Here is an 18,983-nt window from a genome sequence, read left to right as displayed (position 1 = left end):
AAAAGATAGAGCTAATTGGATTTTTTTTAAGTAAGTAACAAATTTAGTACACTTTCTATAAATTTGTCTTTACTTCGCTACAGTTTCATCAAAAACATTGGATGAAAGATGCACGATTAGGATAAATCTATTTCCGTTCGGTTCCATCGCAAATGCTGCAATCTGATTGGTTTAGTACTCTGCTATCTATACCTTGATAGACAGCGAGTGAACTGAATGACCAAACAGAGTGTGGTTGAAAAAAAAAATAAAGAAAAAGAAAAAATAGGAGCCTGGTTTGTCGCTGAGTTTTGAACAGCTAGTAGATTTATACTTAAACAATTAGATTATTCGCTCGCGAATTCCATGCGTGATACTTAATTCAGGCTTCGTCTTCGTACGATCAACCATCACGCGATATTAATTTTGTCTTCATCATCTAATTGCTAACTTTAGTAATAGGCATGTGATGATCACGCAATAGTCCTTTTCTGTCAGCTCTAGTTCAAATGATTCCCTTAATTTTAGTAAACTAGATTCGGGAAAAAACTGGTAACCAGCTTACGAAAAAGACAAAATTTTGTGCCAGGTGACTTCTTTCCATAACAAAGAGGACTTTTATCTTGTGAGCATCGCAAAAATTTGAAGCTTAAAGGGGGTAAGTAGAATTAAGAAATTCCTATGCATTTTGTTTACATTTTTCAAGCTGCTTATTCCAAAGGTCGTATGATGTCAAAGCCCTTGTTTTGCTCTAGAAAGGTTCATGTTTTTATTCAAATTATACCAAGCTCTCTACAGAAACAAATAACTTTCACATCGAATATAAACATTAGGTCTGAGCATCAATAAGTGACATCATACAGAAACAACATTCTCTTCCGGAAACAGAAGCCGGGCGTTAATCAGACATAAACGTTATAGATACGGGTCATTCAAATCACGTTTGACTTATTAGTTAATCTTGAAAGTTAAACATTGCAGTTGCTCTGTGCCAAGTCTTTCGATTTCAAAGAGCTATAAAGTAATTTATGATTACTGTTCATCATGTTTGACTCGTCAGCTTTTAGCAATATTTTGCAACAGGCCACCGCCATGAGAAAGACTTCCTCAACAAAGCCGCGGGAACTTCATATCCTGCCTGTGTATCTCACAGAGCCCGATTTATGACCGATGCCTTGCAGTTAATTGAGTTTCTGTAATAAACTCTTTAAAAATATGTAATTGAACTTAGCGACATTTGCGCTGTAAACTTTAGAGTTTACTTCATGCAAGAGTGCTTAACATTGGCAAAAAAATTAAAACGGAGGTCAGCCGGTCTCGTTATTCGCTCGACTGTTCAATCTGAGTGTTTTTGAATTTCGCGCTGCGTTAATAAGATTTTGTTCCTAATGTGCACAAAAAGCTGAATATTCTCCTTCCTCTAGCGCCAGAAACAAGGTCTTTAATCGCTTCGAGGCTCCATACAGAAAACCGTCACTTTCGATTGCATTTAACACCAGTAGGAGGATCAAGAAATATTTTTGTGCGTTGAATTTTTACCAGGCGACTTGACTTGCATATAGAGAGAGATAGTTTTAATGAGTCAATGCAATACGAATAACTTTCATTATTTGTGAACTTGCGAGCCTTTGGCTCGATGTGCTCATCGAGGGTCAAGTCTACCCTTGGGTACGCCGACGGAGATTGATGTTACTCGTGCATATTTACACTACCCACTCCCCCAATGCAGCAAAATTGTCACTCCGATTATTTTCTCGATCAGTTACGAGCTTTTCCGCCTCCCTTCGGCCAAAGTCCCTGAGCGCTACCAATAACAGAAGGACTTTTGTTTAATGCTTAATGGAAAAGTTGAGCCGGAACAACAGACCATTCTTGATACGTGTCACCCGAGTCACAAATTAGAACGAATGTTCTTAAATAGATTTGGTTCAAGAGAATGTTCTATAATTTTTGCCTAGTTGTTTCTCGTTGAAAATTTTCGGTGTTTTGTCTAAGCTTGGTGGCACGCTATAAGAGCCAAAGTTAACTTCAGTTTCACGTTTATGGGAAGGCACACCCTAACCAAATTTTGTCAGTCAAAGCTTGATTGACGGGCGTTTGTAAAACCCGTGACTAAAAAACACCTTTGAAAAACTGAAAGGAAAGTTTCGACCCCATAGAGCGAGACGCTTGTGTCCGTGACACTAAATAAAGTTTTGTGTGTGTAACCGAAAAAAGAGTTTTGTGATGTTCATCTTTCATCATTGAATTTTTATTAGCTGGAGTTTCAATAACTTTTTTCATAAGTGATTACCAATGGTGCACATATTGGGCAGCTCTGGCCACAAAAGGGGCAGTAAGGCAAAACCCAAACCTCGCAGGCTAACCAGTCGGCGGTAAGATGTCTTATAGGTGGTTGTAGACCAGTTGTTACCGGCTTTTAATGAAAATCCTGTATTAGCAAAATATGATCCATCTTTCCACTAAGTTTTCAAAAACTCTGAGCTTTAGAGCCACCTTAATTTTTTATCAAATTAATAAGGCGGGTCTTAAATACATCGAGAGAGATTTTTTGGGTTATGGTTGTTTCGTTTATCAAGTGGGCGTCGCCTCTAATTAATAGGTTTATTGGATGACAAGAATCGTGATTGACATTAAAATTCTATACATTGATTTAAAAGCGTTAGGTTATTATGTTTCAAATCAGTTTTCAGCAGAATCGAAATAAGAAAGAAGTTTTTTTAATTTTATTTTTCTGTCTCTAAATCCGCTTACCTGGTGAATCTGCTAACCTAGAAGGTGAGACTGTTGTAACGACCCGCACAGAAGTAAGTTTACATTGAAGTTTTTTAATTTAGCTACGAGATGAAGACTTGATTTGCGTTTGTTCTGATTGCGAATTTTAAATATATTTCTTTGAGATCGAATAATTATTCAAGCTTGGCTTGATATTATGCGGTTTGTGGTGATCATTTGAGCTAACCAGTTCTGAGTAAGGAGACAGTTGATATTACGAAAATAAAGAGAAGTGATTTACATACTTGTCATGTGAATATCAACAAAGCCTTTGTTTGTTTTTCGGCGAGTTTTGAGTTACTTGACGGTTCACATTTAGTAAAATATTACCTCCTTTAGCTTAAGACTCGGTAAAAGAAAGGGCCGTTTTAATAATATTTATGAGCTACGATTAATTTCAGCAGGTTTTCTACCAATCGACTTTCATATCTTTCGTCGTGGTTTTGGCAAAACTTCTTTTCATCAACTTCTGGACCCTGCGTTGGAATATGAGACAAAAAAAATTTCAAAGCTATGTGATAATCCTGTAATAGACAGTTGGGTCATAATGATTTTCCTTTTGTTTATTACAGTCAGCACTGAGTCGGGAACGAATCTGGTAACCAGTTTACACGGCCCGTAAATTCTGTGGCAAGTGACTTCTTCTGCCATTACACAGAGGAGTTTTATCTTTTGAGCATCGCAGGAATCCAAAGGCTTCAAGAGGTAGGTCGAATTTAGAAATGAACTCGTGTTTTAAAGTCTTGTGAATTTTTTTCACATATTTCAAGGGACGCACTATCACGGGACTAATTTTTTCCTAGAAAGGTTCAGACTTTAATTCAAATGATACCAAGCTCATAAGAGAAACAGAGTTTTTTAGAAAAAAAAATCAGAAAAATGAATCAAGCAAATTTTGGGCCTAATATGCAGCGTTATTTCAAACTGAGTATCCAGTCCTTAACGAAGCCACACAAAGAGAAATATTGCGCTGAAAAACATAAATATATCGTGAGTCGAGCGCTATAGCAAATATCACGTAGACAAAAAAAAACGTGATGCACGTACCAGTCATGTGAGCGCTTCTACTTGGATTTGCTAAAATACAATTCTCAGTGTTCTTCCTGTAGGAAAAATGTATACCTTCCTGTGTAAAAATTTGACAACAAAACAGTTTAAATAAAAGCTTATTTTCCTTTTTTTCTTTACTCTTTGCACCCGTCATGCCTAAACCTGAGGTTTTTGAAGAGTTGTAGTTGAAAGTTGCCCAACGTTTTGATGTGTATCTTTTATCAAATTCTTGGCACATAAGCTAAGATGTATTTCTAAATCTAAACCTACATGTACCAATACCGCGAAGATCACCCTCATAATCATTTACATGCATCTGTAAGAAATCTGTTCAGCTTTCAAAATCCTACATTTTTCGTAGATGAAAATTTCATCTGATGAGATATCGACAAATGCATCTCTTACAGATTTAAACATTCACAGAGTCCAAGATCGTCGGAAACATGCCCGAGGCCACATCTTTTGCGGAATTAATATTTGAAACTCTGTCCGGGGCTTTCAAGAAAAGAGACGAGGTACATCATCATCATGAATTTGCCTTTTTAACAATAACGATAAACGAATTTATAAGGCGAGAAGACCTCAAGAAACCACCGAGTTTATTGGAAAGGCCACCTCCCTTAAAACTATATATTTAAAAAACACGTGCTTGGCCACAAATTCAGGGAATATCCTAGAATTTGCGTCTTTAGGCTAAGAAGAATTGACGCTCGAGTGACTGTTACAGGAAGAAAGTTCCAAATTTTAGGACCTTAGTGGAGAATTGCAATTTCTTGAGACTCGCACGACACAAATGCGGTCGGTAAAAACTGACTGTACTGATACCATAGTAGTATATTTGCTATTTGTTACGAAGAGATTGAGAGGCAATGGAGGCCATAGGTCATTTTTATCATAAAACATAAATTTGTCGATTTCAAACACATTTCTTCAGAAAATATTAAAAAACTCCTGGGTTGGAGAATAACGGAGCAGAACGATCTCGATGGTCTGACTTGCTAAATGCATGGTTCCGTACACAGAAAACTGAGTAATCATGAAGATTCTTTTCCTCTAAATGGTGAGCCACAGCGAATGAGGTTTTGAAATTTTTCCGATTTCTTTGGCAGGTATCAGAGGTTTTAAAAATGTTCGAATTGTCAAACGAATCCATCCAAGAGATTATGAATCTTCTACGAAAAGACTTCGACAATGGTCTCTCTGCTAGTGAAAATCAGCGAGCGGAGAGCTCTGTCAAAATGCTTCCTACATATGTAAGGGCGATTCCAAGTGGCTCAGAATCTGGTGATTTCCTAGCTGTGGATCTTGGTGGAACAAACTTCAGGTTGTTATCAATCTCCATACGAAATGGCCAAGTGAAAGATACAATGGAAATCCCACCGTTGACTCAGACAGTTAAAACCAGTGACGCGGAAACGTTTTTTGATTACATTGCTCATCACATTTCACTCTTTGTGAAAAAATACGACCTCTCTGACAAATCACTACCGCTCGGATTTACGTTTTCTTTTCCAGTCAAGCAATCATCACTCATATCAGGGTCGCTGATCAGATGGACTAAGGGATTTTCTGCCTCCGGAGTGGAAAACGAGGATGTTGTCAAACTGCTAAAGGAGGCACTTGTAAGAAAGGGAATGGTAAGTTAATTTTATCAAAACATTAAAAATTACTATGGCTTTTCTTGTGATGGATTTAAGTAATATACTAATATAATTGCAGCTCTTTTATCTCCCCTCCCCCCCCCCCCACTCCCTCCTTCGTTTACTAATGGGGAGAGGAGGGGGTGAAACATTGTCGGATTGTGGTGGGAACACAAACGTATTGACATTGCATTGACATGTAATAATAAAAGGCCTTAAGGCTACGTGCAAAAAGAAAATGGGCCCACATTAAAACTAATCGTGCTAGAGACGAACAGACATGTATATCATCTCCATAAAACGAATATCTGTCCCTTTATTGAATTAAAAAATTGGATTTCATGTTACCGTACGTCTGATTACATTCAGATGTTTTTACTAAGAACATCAGTGAATCCCATGAAGCAGATGGCCCAAATGTTCCCTTCTTGTTCTCAAATTTTAGCACTATCTATGAACTATGATTATAAAATTTAATTTGATTATAAAGAAATAACGAGCTACAGTCGAACATCAGGGGGATGTCCCCCCCCCCCCATAAGGAAACATGTACGTTATAAGATTATACCCGCGGGATACTTAGAAGTTCGAGTATAATGTCTGGTTTATTGACGGCACAAAGAACTACGATTTTAATTTGTTCAAACTGACTTCATTAATGAACGTGTGGTAATGGGCTTCCTGTGGTAACGTCTTTTCTAGGTAAGCTTTGCTGCTGTCAATAGTGAATATATCTCAAGGGCTGGGGGAATGGGGAAGTTTGGCTTTAACTGTAAAGAACAGCAGACAAGCTTGATTTTAACTCACTTTGAACAGTCAATTAAAAAATGCTAAAGAAAACTATTTTGATTATATTGCCCTTCAGAGTTCTACAGTGGATGTTGTTGCTCTTGTCAATGACACCACAGGCACAATGATGTCTTGTGCATTCGAGAACCCTTTAGTCAGCGCTGGTCTTATCTTGGGCACTGGAACAAACGCTTGCTACATGGAGAGCCTTGATAATATTCCTAAATGGGACGGTGATCAAGATGAACCACGACAAGTAATCATCAACACAGAGTGGGGTGCGTTTGGCGACAATGGCTCGTTGGATCATCTTCGCACAAAGTACGATGAACAACTTGACAGAGAATCCAGTAACCCTCGTGAGCAGATGTAAGTAGTAAATGTTTAAATAGAGCGCTTTTCGATGGAGTGTTGTGAAACCAAAACGAAGGTAATCACAACGGCCAATCAGAAGAAAGCAAATTACCTTTAAGAGCCAATGAGAGATCAAAAATGAAAAAAAAAGCATTAACTGCCTAAAGCGCGGGAAAACGCGAGCGACCAAGTCGTGATTGGTTTTAGTCTGGCATCTGATTGGCTAAGAAAGTGTTTTAAGTTTTACGGACCAATCATATAGCAAGTAAAACAAAACGTAATCCCGAATTACTTTCGACGCTCAATTAAAATTGTCTTATCACAGTAATCGAACAAACAGCTTTTTTGCTCTGCTTTCCAAACATTACTGTAGGGTTTAGCAGAAAGTTTTTTAATTCTATGCAAACATTACTTCTTTTACACAGATTTGAGAAGATGATATCTGGTATGTATCTTGGTGAACTTGCCAGAATCGTTTGCATGGACCTGGTCGAAAAGAAACTCCTCTTCAAAGGGCAAGTTACAGAAAAATTCAGGAGAAAAAACAGTTTCCCTGCTGAGTTTGTGTCTCTGGTTGAAAGGTATTTGAGCTAGAGTAGAGAAAAACATTGTTTTATTAAATTTACGTTGACTATTTCAATGATTATAAATTATAGTAGTATACATGATAGGATAATAATCTCCATGATCAATAAGAACAACTCCTAATTCTTTCAGTCGAGAAGGGCACAAGATAGAGGAGGTGTTAAAAGCAATGGAAGTAGCGAAACAAGCCTCAGAATCTGACATCGAAAATTTGCAGCGAGTTTGTGCTGCAGTATCCCTGAGGGCTGCTAAAGTAGCTGCAGCAGGGGTGGCCACAATTGTCAAGGTGCGTGTTACTTAACTGTCATTCATCTTCTTGACCCTCGTAATTTTAAATTTCAGTTGAAAATTTGAATTTAGACGTCTTTCAAGTTTTTTTCTATGTTGAGTTTTTGACTATCTGTTTATTCATTTATAATAATTTCATTTGCATCCCTGATTACTTCCTCTTAAACTCAACAGACCATGAACACAGGAAATGTTTTTGGTACGTTATCATGTGATAAGAAAGCACCAATCAGAATTGAGAAAACCTAGAAATGATAGCCGATAGTTTCTGGTTCTCATGGTATGCCTGTGTCACTTTGATCTCCGATGCGAATGGTCACAATTTGAACTTTTTTCCGAATTTGAAAGTAACCATAAAATATGGTCAATTAGATTGGTAAAAATTATTTCTTGCTTTTGTTGATGCATTCATTGATTTTAATAGATAAAGTCTGTGTTCATTTTGTACACAGAAAACCGGTAACTACACGACTACGATCGCCGCTGATGGAAGCCTCTTTAAGAGACACCCACAGTTCAAGAATTACATGCAAGAGACTCTCGCTGAAATTTTGCCGGAAGCCGACATCACCTTGATGCTATCTGAAGATGGTTCAGGAAAAGGAGCAGCACTCATTGCTGCTGTTGCATCACAAATGAAAAAACACTGAGTTGTATCATCTTTTGTAATCGAATAGGAGTCAGATAAGACATTAAGCCAGCGGTATCACTACAATGGTACATGCTTATTAAATTAAAAGTTTTAGAGACAGTAGCTCAGCCTCGCATTGGCGTTATGGTTCAATTTTAACCTTAGATTTAATTTTGTTTTTCTTTGTTTCCACGGATGAGATCAGGAATTGTACGTCCGTTTGTCCGTGTCCTAACACAAAAGTCTCTAATAAACAGACTGAAAAATTACTTGTAAACGATTCCTACGTGAAGTTTAGTCATGATCAAGTGCCTTTTGATAAATTTGTGAATGCGAATAAGTTAACTGTCGAAATTTACATGTCAGACAATGTAACAGGATGTGAATATATTTTTGCTCATCAAAAACAATGGTCGGTCGGGCGATGAGAAACGAAACATTTCATGTGAATGATTTAGGATTTCTTGAATTGTAACTTAAGTTTTTTTAAAATCTAATTTAGTCAATCAAAGTTGCGATGTATCTGACTGGATTTGTTAAAACATGTCAGTGAGCAACGCGAAGGAGAAGTTCCTCACACAAATTCCCTCCACCCTACCCCCCTCCTTTTGAAACAGCGTTGACACACCTTTTAACTTTCTAACGGACTAGTCATGATTTATATCTGGGGGGGGGAGGGAAGTGGAGGATTTTGGAGGTCAAATAGTTCTCAAGTGGAAGATTTGGGGATCAAATGGTTTTCAGGAGGGAACATGAGGGGGGGGGGTTAGTCATCACCAACAGAGCATAGAGGGGGACTTTAGAGATCGTAAGAATATCACAGAACCCAATGGGGATCAGGTAAACGTTTTTATGACACGTGCAACCAAACCCCTCCAACCCCGACCTCCTCCCCCCTCCCTTACCCAGACGATAAATGATAACCGGTCCCTAATAGCCCAGTCCTTCGGCTGCGTTTAGGTGTTGAAAATGATATCAAGGCCTCTGTGTTTTAAGCAGCCAATCTGCCTCGAAGACGAACAATACCCTCACAGAGAATGCTTCGACCAGCTGCGCGTTTAATATTTAGATAGTTATGATTGTTTAATGAAAAAATGTTGAACTTTTCATTTGAGCTTTTTGTTTCCAACTGTTTCAATCCTGGAAATCCTCGACAATACTTCCTCACGAGTCGAGGTCGCAAAATGTTGTTGAAAATTGAAAAATTACATTTTCTGTGTTTGTCTGAACTTGTTGTTCACTTCATCATTGATCTTTATTCATTTCTTTCTCATCTAACTTGAAAACCTGTCATTGTCATTTACAAAAAAGATACAGGAAAAAGGCACGAAAACATAATATACCAAATGGTAAAATTAAAAAAGAAAAACCCCAGCAATAACGAGTGGTAAGCAACCTTCAATCAACGAAAGAGCGCTGCATTGTGTACAATCACAACAATCACATCTGTAAAATAAGAGCGAGGGGTCAAAAAAGAGATAGTAACTAAGCATGATTTTGTTTTCTCAAAAAGTCACCGCATAGTCAAAAATTACTGAGTTTATCTCCTCTCACGAAAGGTCAGATACAGATCTTTGTAAAATAACAACTTATGATCCAGCAACAGTCACGCAAAAGGACACTGGAGATTCACAGAGCAGGAAACAAACCGACTTAGAGTGCATAGACGCAGTGAAACAGATCCTTCTCGATGTCGACGCAAAGGACCTCCGTTTTCATTAAAGTTCTAACCAGAAAACAAGCAGGCTGCAGAGAAGTATCAAGGACGCTCGTAAAATAAGAATTTAAGATATGTCGTATCTTACCTCCTAGTCTTTTTTTGGCTCAGATATGGCATCCGACAGCGAAAAAGGAAGATATTAGGTTCGCCTACTCCTACGTGACCCAGATGTTTCTCTACTTACTCTTTAAAGAAAACGACCTCCGCCATACGATAATTTGTACTCCTGTGGCGGTCATTTAGACAGCAGCTCGTGTTTCTATTCAGTAATCAGACTTTGAACAGAAACATCAGGATACCTGATAAGAATATCTTTTCAAAGTGTCTTGAGTTACGTTATGGTCTTTTGTGATGACACTTCACAGTGAGCTATTTATTCATCTGACCTAAAAACGCATTCCAGCAACTTCGTATGAGGAAGAAGCTCTTGAATCATAGGTCTGAGCGACAATCAGTTTTAACAGAAAGCTTTCCATCAGTCAATTTTTATATTCTATGGCACAGTTTTTGTAAGTCTAGTGCATTGAGGGTCCTTTCGATAACATCTGAATTCCGCGGATAAGGCACGAAACAGATGACCCTGGAATAAACAGTTAGCTCGTTTCCAGTTCCCTCGCACCTTTTCCGAATCAGGAAAGAATCTAGGTATCAGTTTACAAGGACCATAACTTCTTCGCCAAGTTACTTCTTTGTCCATAATAGGACAGAGTTTCATCCTGTCGGCACTGCAAAAATTTTCAGGCCTCAAGAGGTAAGAGAAGCTAACATAGAGATGTTAAAGTTGGTTTAAAGTTACTGCGTAGAGTTTTTATTTTTATGAAACTTTGTAAACACTTAGCAGTCTTAAAGTTGTTCGTGAATAGGCTGGTCACCTCATAATGATGAAAAATTGAGCTCTGTGGTGGGTCTATATCACCACCCGAACATGGTCAAACAAAATAATTCCAGAAATTATCCTATCATTTCTCTCCTGTTTTAGTCTCAAGGTTCGTTTCGGAATAACGATGTTACGTTTGCTGGTAATTTTTCTTTTCCTGGCGGTGAACTTTTGTTGCACAGGTAAGGGTTGAATTTTCTGTTTTGATCTCACACTTGCGGACAAGACTCCGATGAATTTGGGGGTGTAACAACTCCGAAGTTAGCGCAATAGTCTACCCACTGAATTTCAACAGTGTTGTATAACTGAAAGATGGCTGAAATCTGTTCAAGGTTCCCCTCACAGTCTTCAACAACAGTATTTTCCACGGCTAACAACTGTGAAGGAAAATCACTTTCATTTCAACGTAAAAAAAATACTTAAGATCATGATTGCACTGTGTATGATAAAATGGTCCGCTAAAAATACTGAGAGATAGAGATTTTATTGCATAAAACCTCTCTGAAATACTTGAAAGTACAAACAGCTGCCCATTGTTCTTGTCGTATCATATGATCTTCTGATTGAAATCACAGAGTTACTGATGCCACTGTATCGAATCGGTTCTTTAGTAACATTATCGGATGTAGTTGACGTGGCAGAATATCTGATTTACATCATAATTTTTACCAAACTTTCTGGAACTTTGTGAAGACAACGGAGGCACGTAAATGTGCATGACGCGTTGGTTACTTTTATTGCAAGCTGGAGGCGAGGTTCAAAGTTCATAGTTGGTTTTATCTGATGTGCTGTCTATGTAGCCGTTAACATAAAGTGAATGGTAGTTTCGAAACTGTAACTTCGATTTGCATTGATCTTACATCTGAGAGTATTTTGAAGCATTAAATACGAGTAAAGCAAGTATTGTGAAAGTTCTCTAGGTTTACCCGAAATCTATTCTCGCATATACCGAAAGTAAGGACGGATTTCCGCCCTCAGCTAGCTAAGCGAGAGTTCCGAGTTTAGTTCTTCCCTTCCCCTACTTAAGTAAGTTAGGTCAAATTGTACTGTTATCTACTGTAATCTATATATTTACACCAACATATATTTTAAGAGGGATACTGGGACCGGACCTGTGAACGGAACACGATGTACTTAAGCTGCAACCATGGGGTGATCGATGTTCGAAGCGCATGGTACGGACGCGACCGGTCGGGAGTTTGCTCGGAGAGGGGAAGTACAGAAAATACAAACTGTTACACCGGTGCTACGAGTTACGTCAGTGGCGAATGCGACGGGCGATCATACTGCAGCCTTTACGTTTCGAATTCAGCTTTTGGAGATCCGTGTGTTGGCACTGTGAAATATCTGACGGTAGGTTCAAAGTTCAAAGAACAACTTAAAGTATATGACTTACAAGGAGGGACTCTTCAGCCCAAATTTGCAAGTTAAAGCCCAATTGATGGGCGCTAGCAAAAGCCCTGGCCGTAGAAGCTCTTAATTTCTTTCGCAGAACATAAGTGGGAAAAAATGTATGAAAGCTTATGGTAAGTGTCCTGTGATAACCAATAGCATGTTAATATGACTAGAATAATGATCATATGACTTTCGAAACCAGTGGTGAACACCCAGTTTAACAATTTGATGTTTCGTCTGTTGTTGACTGTCGAATTGAAAAAGGTAGAGAAAGGAAAACTCTGACACCTGATCCTGTAACCTCCTGTCCTCCTTTAAAGAAGCAGTTGAGGTAAGTTTTGTAGTATTCTTGATCCACAGGTCTCGTATAGATGTAAAACGGGAGGACGACAAAGACTGAAGAGAATTTGCGAACGCAGCTGGGGTGACATTCGTTGTTACGGCAGTGACAGAATCGATGTCCTATCGGCGTTTTACGGCCGCAAGACGGGTGGACACGTCTGCTCAGGTTCGGTATATACTACATCCTGCGAAACTTCAGCGTACAGTTATGTGTATCGGAACTGCGATGGAGATCAGAGTTGCAGTTTGCACGCACATAACCACCACTTCGGTGATCCTTGTCAGGGAACATATAAATATCTGGAGGTTAGTGAATGTAACGCACCCTTAGAGGAGAATTATTCAGGAAAGTCCTCAGTTGCGCGCATTTAAGCAACCTTCTGACCAACCCCTTGCTAATTGTTACTCATTTGTTTCTGTAGTTTCATGAGAATTGAAGCTTTTTATCCAACTAGGAAATTTGGTATTATCAGCTGAGTCAATAACGTAACTTGACCACCGTAAAGAGTTTTGAAGCTGACGTTTCAAGTATTAGCCTTTCGTCAGAGTGACAGACGAAGGGCTAACGCTCGAAACGTCAGCTGCGAAACTCTTTACGGTGGTCAATTTACGCTATCAACTCAGTGGATAATACCAAATTACTCTGTTATACTCTCTCACTGACGCAGCACCACAGTCTCTTTACAAACTTACCCCCTCTATTTATCTTAATCCAACTGTCTGCCTCATCCAACGAGGGGAATCATAGGAATATTAAAGAGCCCTATTGGGGGGAATCAGGTAACTTTTAGCGTGACACAGCCGGTATCCGGCTAACACTACATAATTAAATGAATAGATTTGTTGATAACTGGATTCTTTTTGCCTCAGGGAATATATAGATAGAAACTTTCCACACTCATTCGCTGTTGTTATTTTCACAAGTCCTGGCAGCAGTAAAAAAGAAAATAAAAATGACGATTGCCTTTTTTTTCATTTTAATACAGGTTCGATACAGATGCAAGTGATCAAAAGCTTCAGCCACCCGCGAGAGACTGGACTCCACTAATCAAGAAATGATCCAATGTAGCTTGTAGAGTTTATGTGAAAAGGATCATTAAACTTCACTTCAACTCCACGCTGATGAACTTTTTCTTTTCCTGAATAAAACTGGTCGCGATTTGAGCCTGAAAATACGGAAGTAAAGACGTACTTGTACGAAGATCTCCGCAATTTGGGAATGTTCAATCATTTTTATCAGAAGTCTTAGCCAAAATTTATAGAAGTGACTTTTTCTTAAACATCATCTGACTCAGCACTCCTGTCAATCCGGTTTCATCCAGTTGTGTGTTCGTCCGTCCCACATGGAAGTCCTCTTGATTAAAAATTGAGACAACTTCATAAATCGAGTTTAACCCCAACCTCCCCTCCCATGAACTGAAAATCTCCAATACGCCAATGGTTAATAATCGCGACAATACGCAGAGAACAACAATATTTTTTTCTATTTTGTTCACAACAACAAGGAAAACACAGAAGCTACATTCTTTTTTTCACACCAACACGAAATTTTTTTGTTTCTTATTGTAGACATGAAAAGATCCAAGATTGCGTGGAAATTAAAACTAAATCAAGTTGTCGAAACGATACTTAACTCTCTACACCCTAACATCAATATTCATATTCTCCTCACTGTTCTCTTTACATTTCCTATGATATTGACAAGGAGAATTTGTTTGAGAATCAGGAGTTTCTTGAATTGGTGATCATTTCCTTTTTTCTCGTTACCTTTATACTTGATTCAAGCATGTTCCTGTAGGGAGAAATTAGAAACCAGTCGCTCTCTGGGGTTAAAGAATTCATGGGAAGCATCCTAGATATTTTGTCAAGCAAATATTTCATCATGACCTCGGTAAAACGATCCGTGATCATTTAATTAATTATGAACATGTTTTTTTTATTGAGAACACAAAAGATAAGTGTTTCATCTATAAATTCAATACAAGCCGCAAAGCAATTATACAATAGTTGATTCTTCAACTCATTAAACTGGAGAGCTAAACGGGAAGTTGACAAGTAGTTTGCGGTGACACCCGAACCTCTGAATGTGTACAACTCCCTTAAGCGATTATTAAATTCAGGTCCATGCCTAAAAAGGCCGAAATACAGATAAGTCACCATTCACTAATACTTCTCCGAAGCCGACACTATTTCTGACCTTGAAAATTCCTATTACGAATGTTTCCAATTTATTTAGTTTTTGCTAATCAATTCATCAAGTAGTCATAATGACAAGACAAAAAAACAAACAATAATATTCCACAGGTATTTTTAGATAAAGCAATTACATAACAGCCACATGTGAGTATTTCCAAATTTCCAAGTTAGTTTTTGTGTAGTGACTCACATCAGTGTATCTTTCCTCAAAAGAAGAGTTTTTAGAGAATTCATACAGTAAACCACTAAAACAAAATCTTATCGTATTAGTGCGTGATATGTGTACGTGACTTTGCAAAAGTGACAGTGTTTATACGAAACATTTAAAGATGAATTATTTACTTACGTGGGAAACGATAGACAACACTTTAGCTTAGATGAGATTCCTTCTATTTAGAATATGTTCAAACAAAGCCCTTTGGTAGTCTTATAAAGATGCATACAAAGTTTCTCTCACCGCAGTGTCGTTAACGCATTTGACTACGGATCAAAAATTTCAGGGACTCAGAGGGAAAACAAAGCAATAAGGTGAGAAGAGAATTCTTCACTAATTAAACATTTCACCTCGGGCTAAATGAACTTCGGCTCAGAAAAACTTGATCTAAACTTATCCGACTGGAAAACTACGCAATAACATTTAGACAGCCTTATCACGAAGTCTCAAACTTTCAATCTATACACAATAAAAGGCATTACAATTGGAAACAAAAAAAGGTTTGAAATGTGTCTAAAAAGATGTCCTTCCACAACTGAAGACATTGCGAAGACAGTATTCTTATTTCCAAGAAATAAAAAACTATTATCGAATAAATTTCACTGAACTCTCAATAATTGTATATATTTGCTCTAAGAAGTGTAAGAACGCTTTATGATTTTCAAAATCAGAGGTTTGTTTTAGATTTCTTTCAGGTTCAAGTCGTAAGGAAAAAAATGTTGGGTTTCTTGGCTCTCTCCCTCCTCACAGTGTCGTTTGCTAATGCAGGTATAGTTTCCAGAAAAAAGGCTTGATATTACCCCTCGTCTTTTTAGTGATCTCGGCCGCTCTTCGAACTCACGAAAATACACTCCAGATCTCTTTAGAAAGAAATTATGGACACTAAGGAGAGGCCTTAAAGTTTTTCAGGATTCCAAGAAAAACATAGCAGAAATATAATACCAAGGTAATATCACAGAACAGGTAATAAGAAACGTGGACGGGCTCAACTTAAGAGAAGGAACTTTTAACGGACACATTCGTGATAAATTTTGACATGTTTAGTCTTTATCTCAGTTTCCCTGCTAGGAATTCAAAATTTTACTTACAATGCACGAGAATCATCGTTGTCTATTGTGGCCGAAATTCATCAATCAGAAAATAAAGTTTTTCTCCTAATTTAAACAAAGATGAAAAAAGATTAATCTTGGAAACGTTAACCAAGCCCCTTAGTAATGGTCTCTCTCTTTGTCACAGCGGAAAAGACAGTTTGCGAACATAAGCACATGACAATTGACTGCAGAGGGTTAGACATCAATATTCTGAGGGCATCCTATGGCCGCACCCAACAAGGTGTCTGTGGTCGCGGAAGAAGCACAAACTGCCATGCTGGTAGCTCCATGAGCCTCGCTAGATACGAATGTCAAGGACAGACGAGATGTACTCTGTACGCGAAGAACGAAGCGTTTGGTGACCCCTGTGTTGGAACCTTCAAATATCTAAAGGTGAGTTCAGCTCGAGGATGGACAACTTAAGACTTAGATTATAAATATTCGCTCCAGTTCTCATGTTGCAAATAATAACTAATATATTTTTCGCATGTAAAATTCAAACGATATGGATCACTTCAATACTTGCTTCCAGAGATTAGTGTTATTTTTTTTTGCAACGGTGAAATTGTTTAGTTCATGGTAACTTTGATACGAGTGACCTAATTAGCCTGATCACTGATTGGTTACCAGCCAGCCAATCGCGACTCAACCACAAGCAGTTTCCGAATAATCGTTTAAGGACATTGATCTTTATCCAGATCTTTTACTAATATCAAACTCGTTCTGTTTCGGTAAAATTTGTAAAAATAAGATGTTCCTATTTCCATACACAGGTGAAGTACGAATGTGTGGAAAAAACTGTTCTTTGCGCTGAGAATAAGCTCGTTCGCATCTGCGAAGGACGGTCACAGCACATTTCGTGCCCCGCCCCGAAGAAAATCGATATCATGTCGGCGAATTACGGTCGTTTAACTGGCCGGCATATCTGTTGGGGACCAGTTAAAACCACAAACTGTGGAGCTGCAGGGTCGATTGATAAAGTGAGGAGCAAGTGCCAGGGAAAGCGAAGCTGCTTTTTGCAGGCAACAAACGGCCAGTTTGGCGATCCTTGCCGTGGGACAAAGAAGTATTTGGAGGTGATTATGATTTACTGTATTATTTTAGATATTATCAGTCCTCACTAAACAAAACTTTGATCTAAAAATTACCAGGGGCGTATCTTTTCATGGAAAGTGAATTATTGATCAAGAAACACACTAGCATGCTCTTAAATGCTGGACTGAACAGTTTTGAACGACGACAACATCACATTCCCCCCCCCCCTCTCCATTTTACACAAAGAAGTTTGCCAGAGATCACCATTTGAGTTAAAGGAACTGCAATCATGCATGAATTACATTGAACACAGATACAAACATCCTATTTAGCCCACGCTACTTAACTAACGTGGGTTCTTCTACTCTCCTTCCAATGTTGAATGTTACTTAAATACCAATTCCTAGTACCTGAAATTGTTTTGCCAACTTTGCGCATTACAGGGGGTGGGACGAAATTCACGACTGGCAAAATTCCCAACCGTGGTAATCAAGGTTGTAACTCATTCAGTTTGCGGAAAATTTCATTATGATTAATTGGTCTTCAAAAAACCTACACAAGGCAAGACTAACTACTGTACAACGACCTTGAACTTAAGCAAAAAGCTAAACAGACTAAAGCATGAACAAACCTGGAGGACATATAAAAGAAACTAACTTGCAATTAATCGTATCGTTTCACAGATCAGATACAGATGTGACTGGTAAAGGATTCCACTGAGTATTCCAAGCGTCAACCAGTGAAAACAAGTGATCCTATGTAGTTTGTGTAGTTTATGTATCAGGGACCATTAAAAATAACTTTCGACGCCATTGAATGTCTCCATGTATTCGTTTCTTTGTGGAAGTATTGATAGCGTTCCAGCGGGCCCCCGTTATTAGTGTTTTACATGCCCGCCGATTTGGGACGAGTTGGGGAGAGGTTTACTGGGATCTGGCACTAACAATTTCCTCATTATTAGTGCCAGACCCCTCAAGGCCCTTGCAGACCTCTCGCTCGCTTGTACTGTTCAAGGCCTCACATTCCCTGGCGTGCACCGATGTGCCACTAATCCTTTAACCCCTAAGAGTGTCTCGCATCTAATTTCTCCTTACCATATCACTCCTGAATCAAAAAATTGAGGTCAGGAGAATAAAGGAGTTGATCACCCACCAAAGAAGCTCTTAATTGTTAGACAAGAGAATCCCGGAGTGTTGCCGGGGGGATTCCGGTGGGATACCAGCGGAGTCCAAAGAGCACCACCCAACTTAGCATGACAGGATTATCTCAGTGTTACGGGGTACCTTTTCAGGAACGCTAAGTTTCCTATCAGTATCCTGGTAAGATCCTTATGAGAATCCCACGTAGATGCCAGGAGGATTCCGGCAGAATTCCAGCGGGTTGCAAAGAGCTTTCGAACGGGGTACCTTTTCAGGGACCCAAAGTCTACGTTATAGGGCGCCAAACCAGTCAACATTCCCTTTGAAAACTTTGTAAACTGCATATGAAAACAGTTACGTTTCTAAGTGTTCTTACCTTAAAACAATATGTCAACGCCAAAACCGGGACGCGAAGTTCGAAACATTGATCGCCGTGACGATTATTTTCAGCCTCTCACAACTTACGCGGCCACGATCCCAGGTCACTCTTGAAGTTTTTCCGGGGAAGCAGGTTGTTTTTGAACCGAATCTGCCTTTTACCCCTGGTCTATAGTCTTCAGTCAGCATGTTATCCTCAGTCTGCACTTAACCCCTAGTCTGCAGTATGCAATCTGATATGTGCAGTTTGCCTTAACACTGACCGGTATAAAAAGTAAAAAGTTGACCCTATAAAAAATCGACGTGACCATATAGAACGTTAAAAGTTGACCATATAAAAACTCGAGTTGACCATATAAAAGGTAAAAATTGATCCTATTAAAAGAAAAAGTTGACCCTATAAAAACTCAAGTTAACAATACAAAAAGTAAAAAGGTTGACCGTATAAAAAGTCGAACTGACCAAATAAAAAGTAAACTTGACTGGTTGGCGCCCCATAGTCATT

General features: G+C 38.6%; 3 protein-coding genes across 6 annotated transcripts; all 3 read left to right on the top strand.

Annotated features, from left to right (window-relative positions):
* Nucleotides 1-493: 493 nt before the first annotated feature.
* On the top strand, nucleotides 494-8,360 carry LOC131771423 (hexokinase-4). Of its 3 annotated transcripts, none has more exons than XM_059087211.2 (8): nucleotides 494-637; nucleotides 3,327-3,459; nucleotides 4,212-4,319; nucleotides 4,914-5,441; nucleotides 6,310-6,602; nucleotides 7,013-7,168; nucleotides 7,305-7,458; nucleotides 7,913-8,360. In XM_059087211.2, the coding sequence occupies exons 3-8, from the start codon at nucleotides 4,248-4,250 to the stop codon at nucleotides 8,108-8,110; spliced, it is 1,401 nt and encodes a 466-aa protein (XP_058943194.2). In that variant the 5' UTR covers nucleotides 494-637; nucleotides 3,327-3,459; nucleotides 4,212-4,247; the 3' UTR covers nucleotides 8,111-8,360. The 3 variants fall into 3 exon arrangements, with proteins under 3 accessions (XP_058943194.2, XP_058943195.2, XP_058943196.2); XM_059087212.2 differs by lacking the exon at nucleotides 494-637 and adding an exon at nucleotides 2,632-2,786; XM_059087213.2 differs by lacking the exon at nucleotides 494-637 and adding an exon at nucleotides 2,674-2,757.
* A 1,858-nt stretch (nucleotides 8,361-10,218) lies between these two features.
* Nucleotides 10,219-13,542, top strand: LOC131777654 (rhamnose-binding lectin). The gene is made up of 5 exons (XM_059093967.2): nucleotides 10,219-10,562; nucleotides 10,791-10,870; nucleotides 11,782-12,041; nucleotides 12,444-12,731; nucleotides 13,412-13,542. Exons 2-5 carry the CDS (start codon nucleotides 10,816-10,818, stop codon nucleotides 13,430-13,432), a joined length of 624 nt encoding a protein of 207 aa, XP_058949950.2. The 5' UTR covers nucleotides 10,219-10,562; nucleotides 10,791-10,815; the 3' UTR covers nucleotides 13,433-13,542.
* Nucleotides 13,543-15,017: 1,475 nt separating this feature from the next.
* LOC131777657 (L-rhamnose-binding lectin CSL3) lies at nucleotides 15,018-17,773 on the top strand. Of its 2 annotated transcripts, none has more exons than XM_059093970.2 (5): nucleotides 15,018-15,149; nucleotides 15,520-15,603; nucleotides 16,072-16,319; nucleotides 16,700-17,002; nucleotides 17,645-17,773. In XM_059093970.2, the coding sequence occupies exons 2-5, from the start codon at nucleotides 15,552-15,554 to the stop codon at nucleotides 17,666-17,668; spliced, it is 627 nt and encodes a 208-aa protein (XP_058949953.2). In that variant the 5' UTR covers nucleotides 15,018-15,149; nucleotides 15,520-15,551; the 3' UTR covers nucleotides 17,669-17,773. The 2 variants fall into 2 exon arrangements, with proteins under 2 accessions (XP_058949953.2, XP_058949954.2); XM_059093971.2 differs by having other exon boundaries at nucleotides 15,066-15,149; nucleotides 15,531-15,603.
* The last annotated feature ends 1,210 nt before the right edge of the window (nucleotides 17,774-18,983 follow it).

Source organism: Pocillopora verrucosa, chromosome 12, assembly GCF_036669915.1.
Source record: "Pocillopora verrucosa isolate sample1 chromosome 12, ASM3666991v2, whole genome shotgun sequence".
NCBI lineage: Eukaryota > Metazoa > Cnidaria > Anthozoa > Scleractinia > Pocilloporidae > Pocillopora > Pocillopora verrucosa.
The sequence above is the reverse complement of the archived record's forward strand: the minus strand, read 5'-3'. Positions and strand labels throughout refer to the sequence as shown.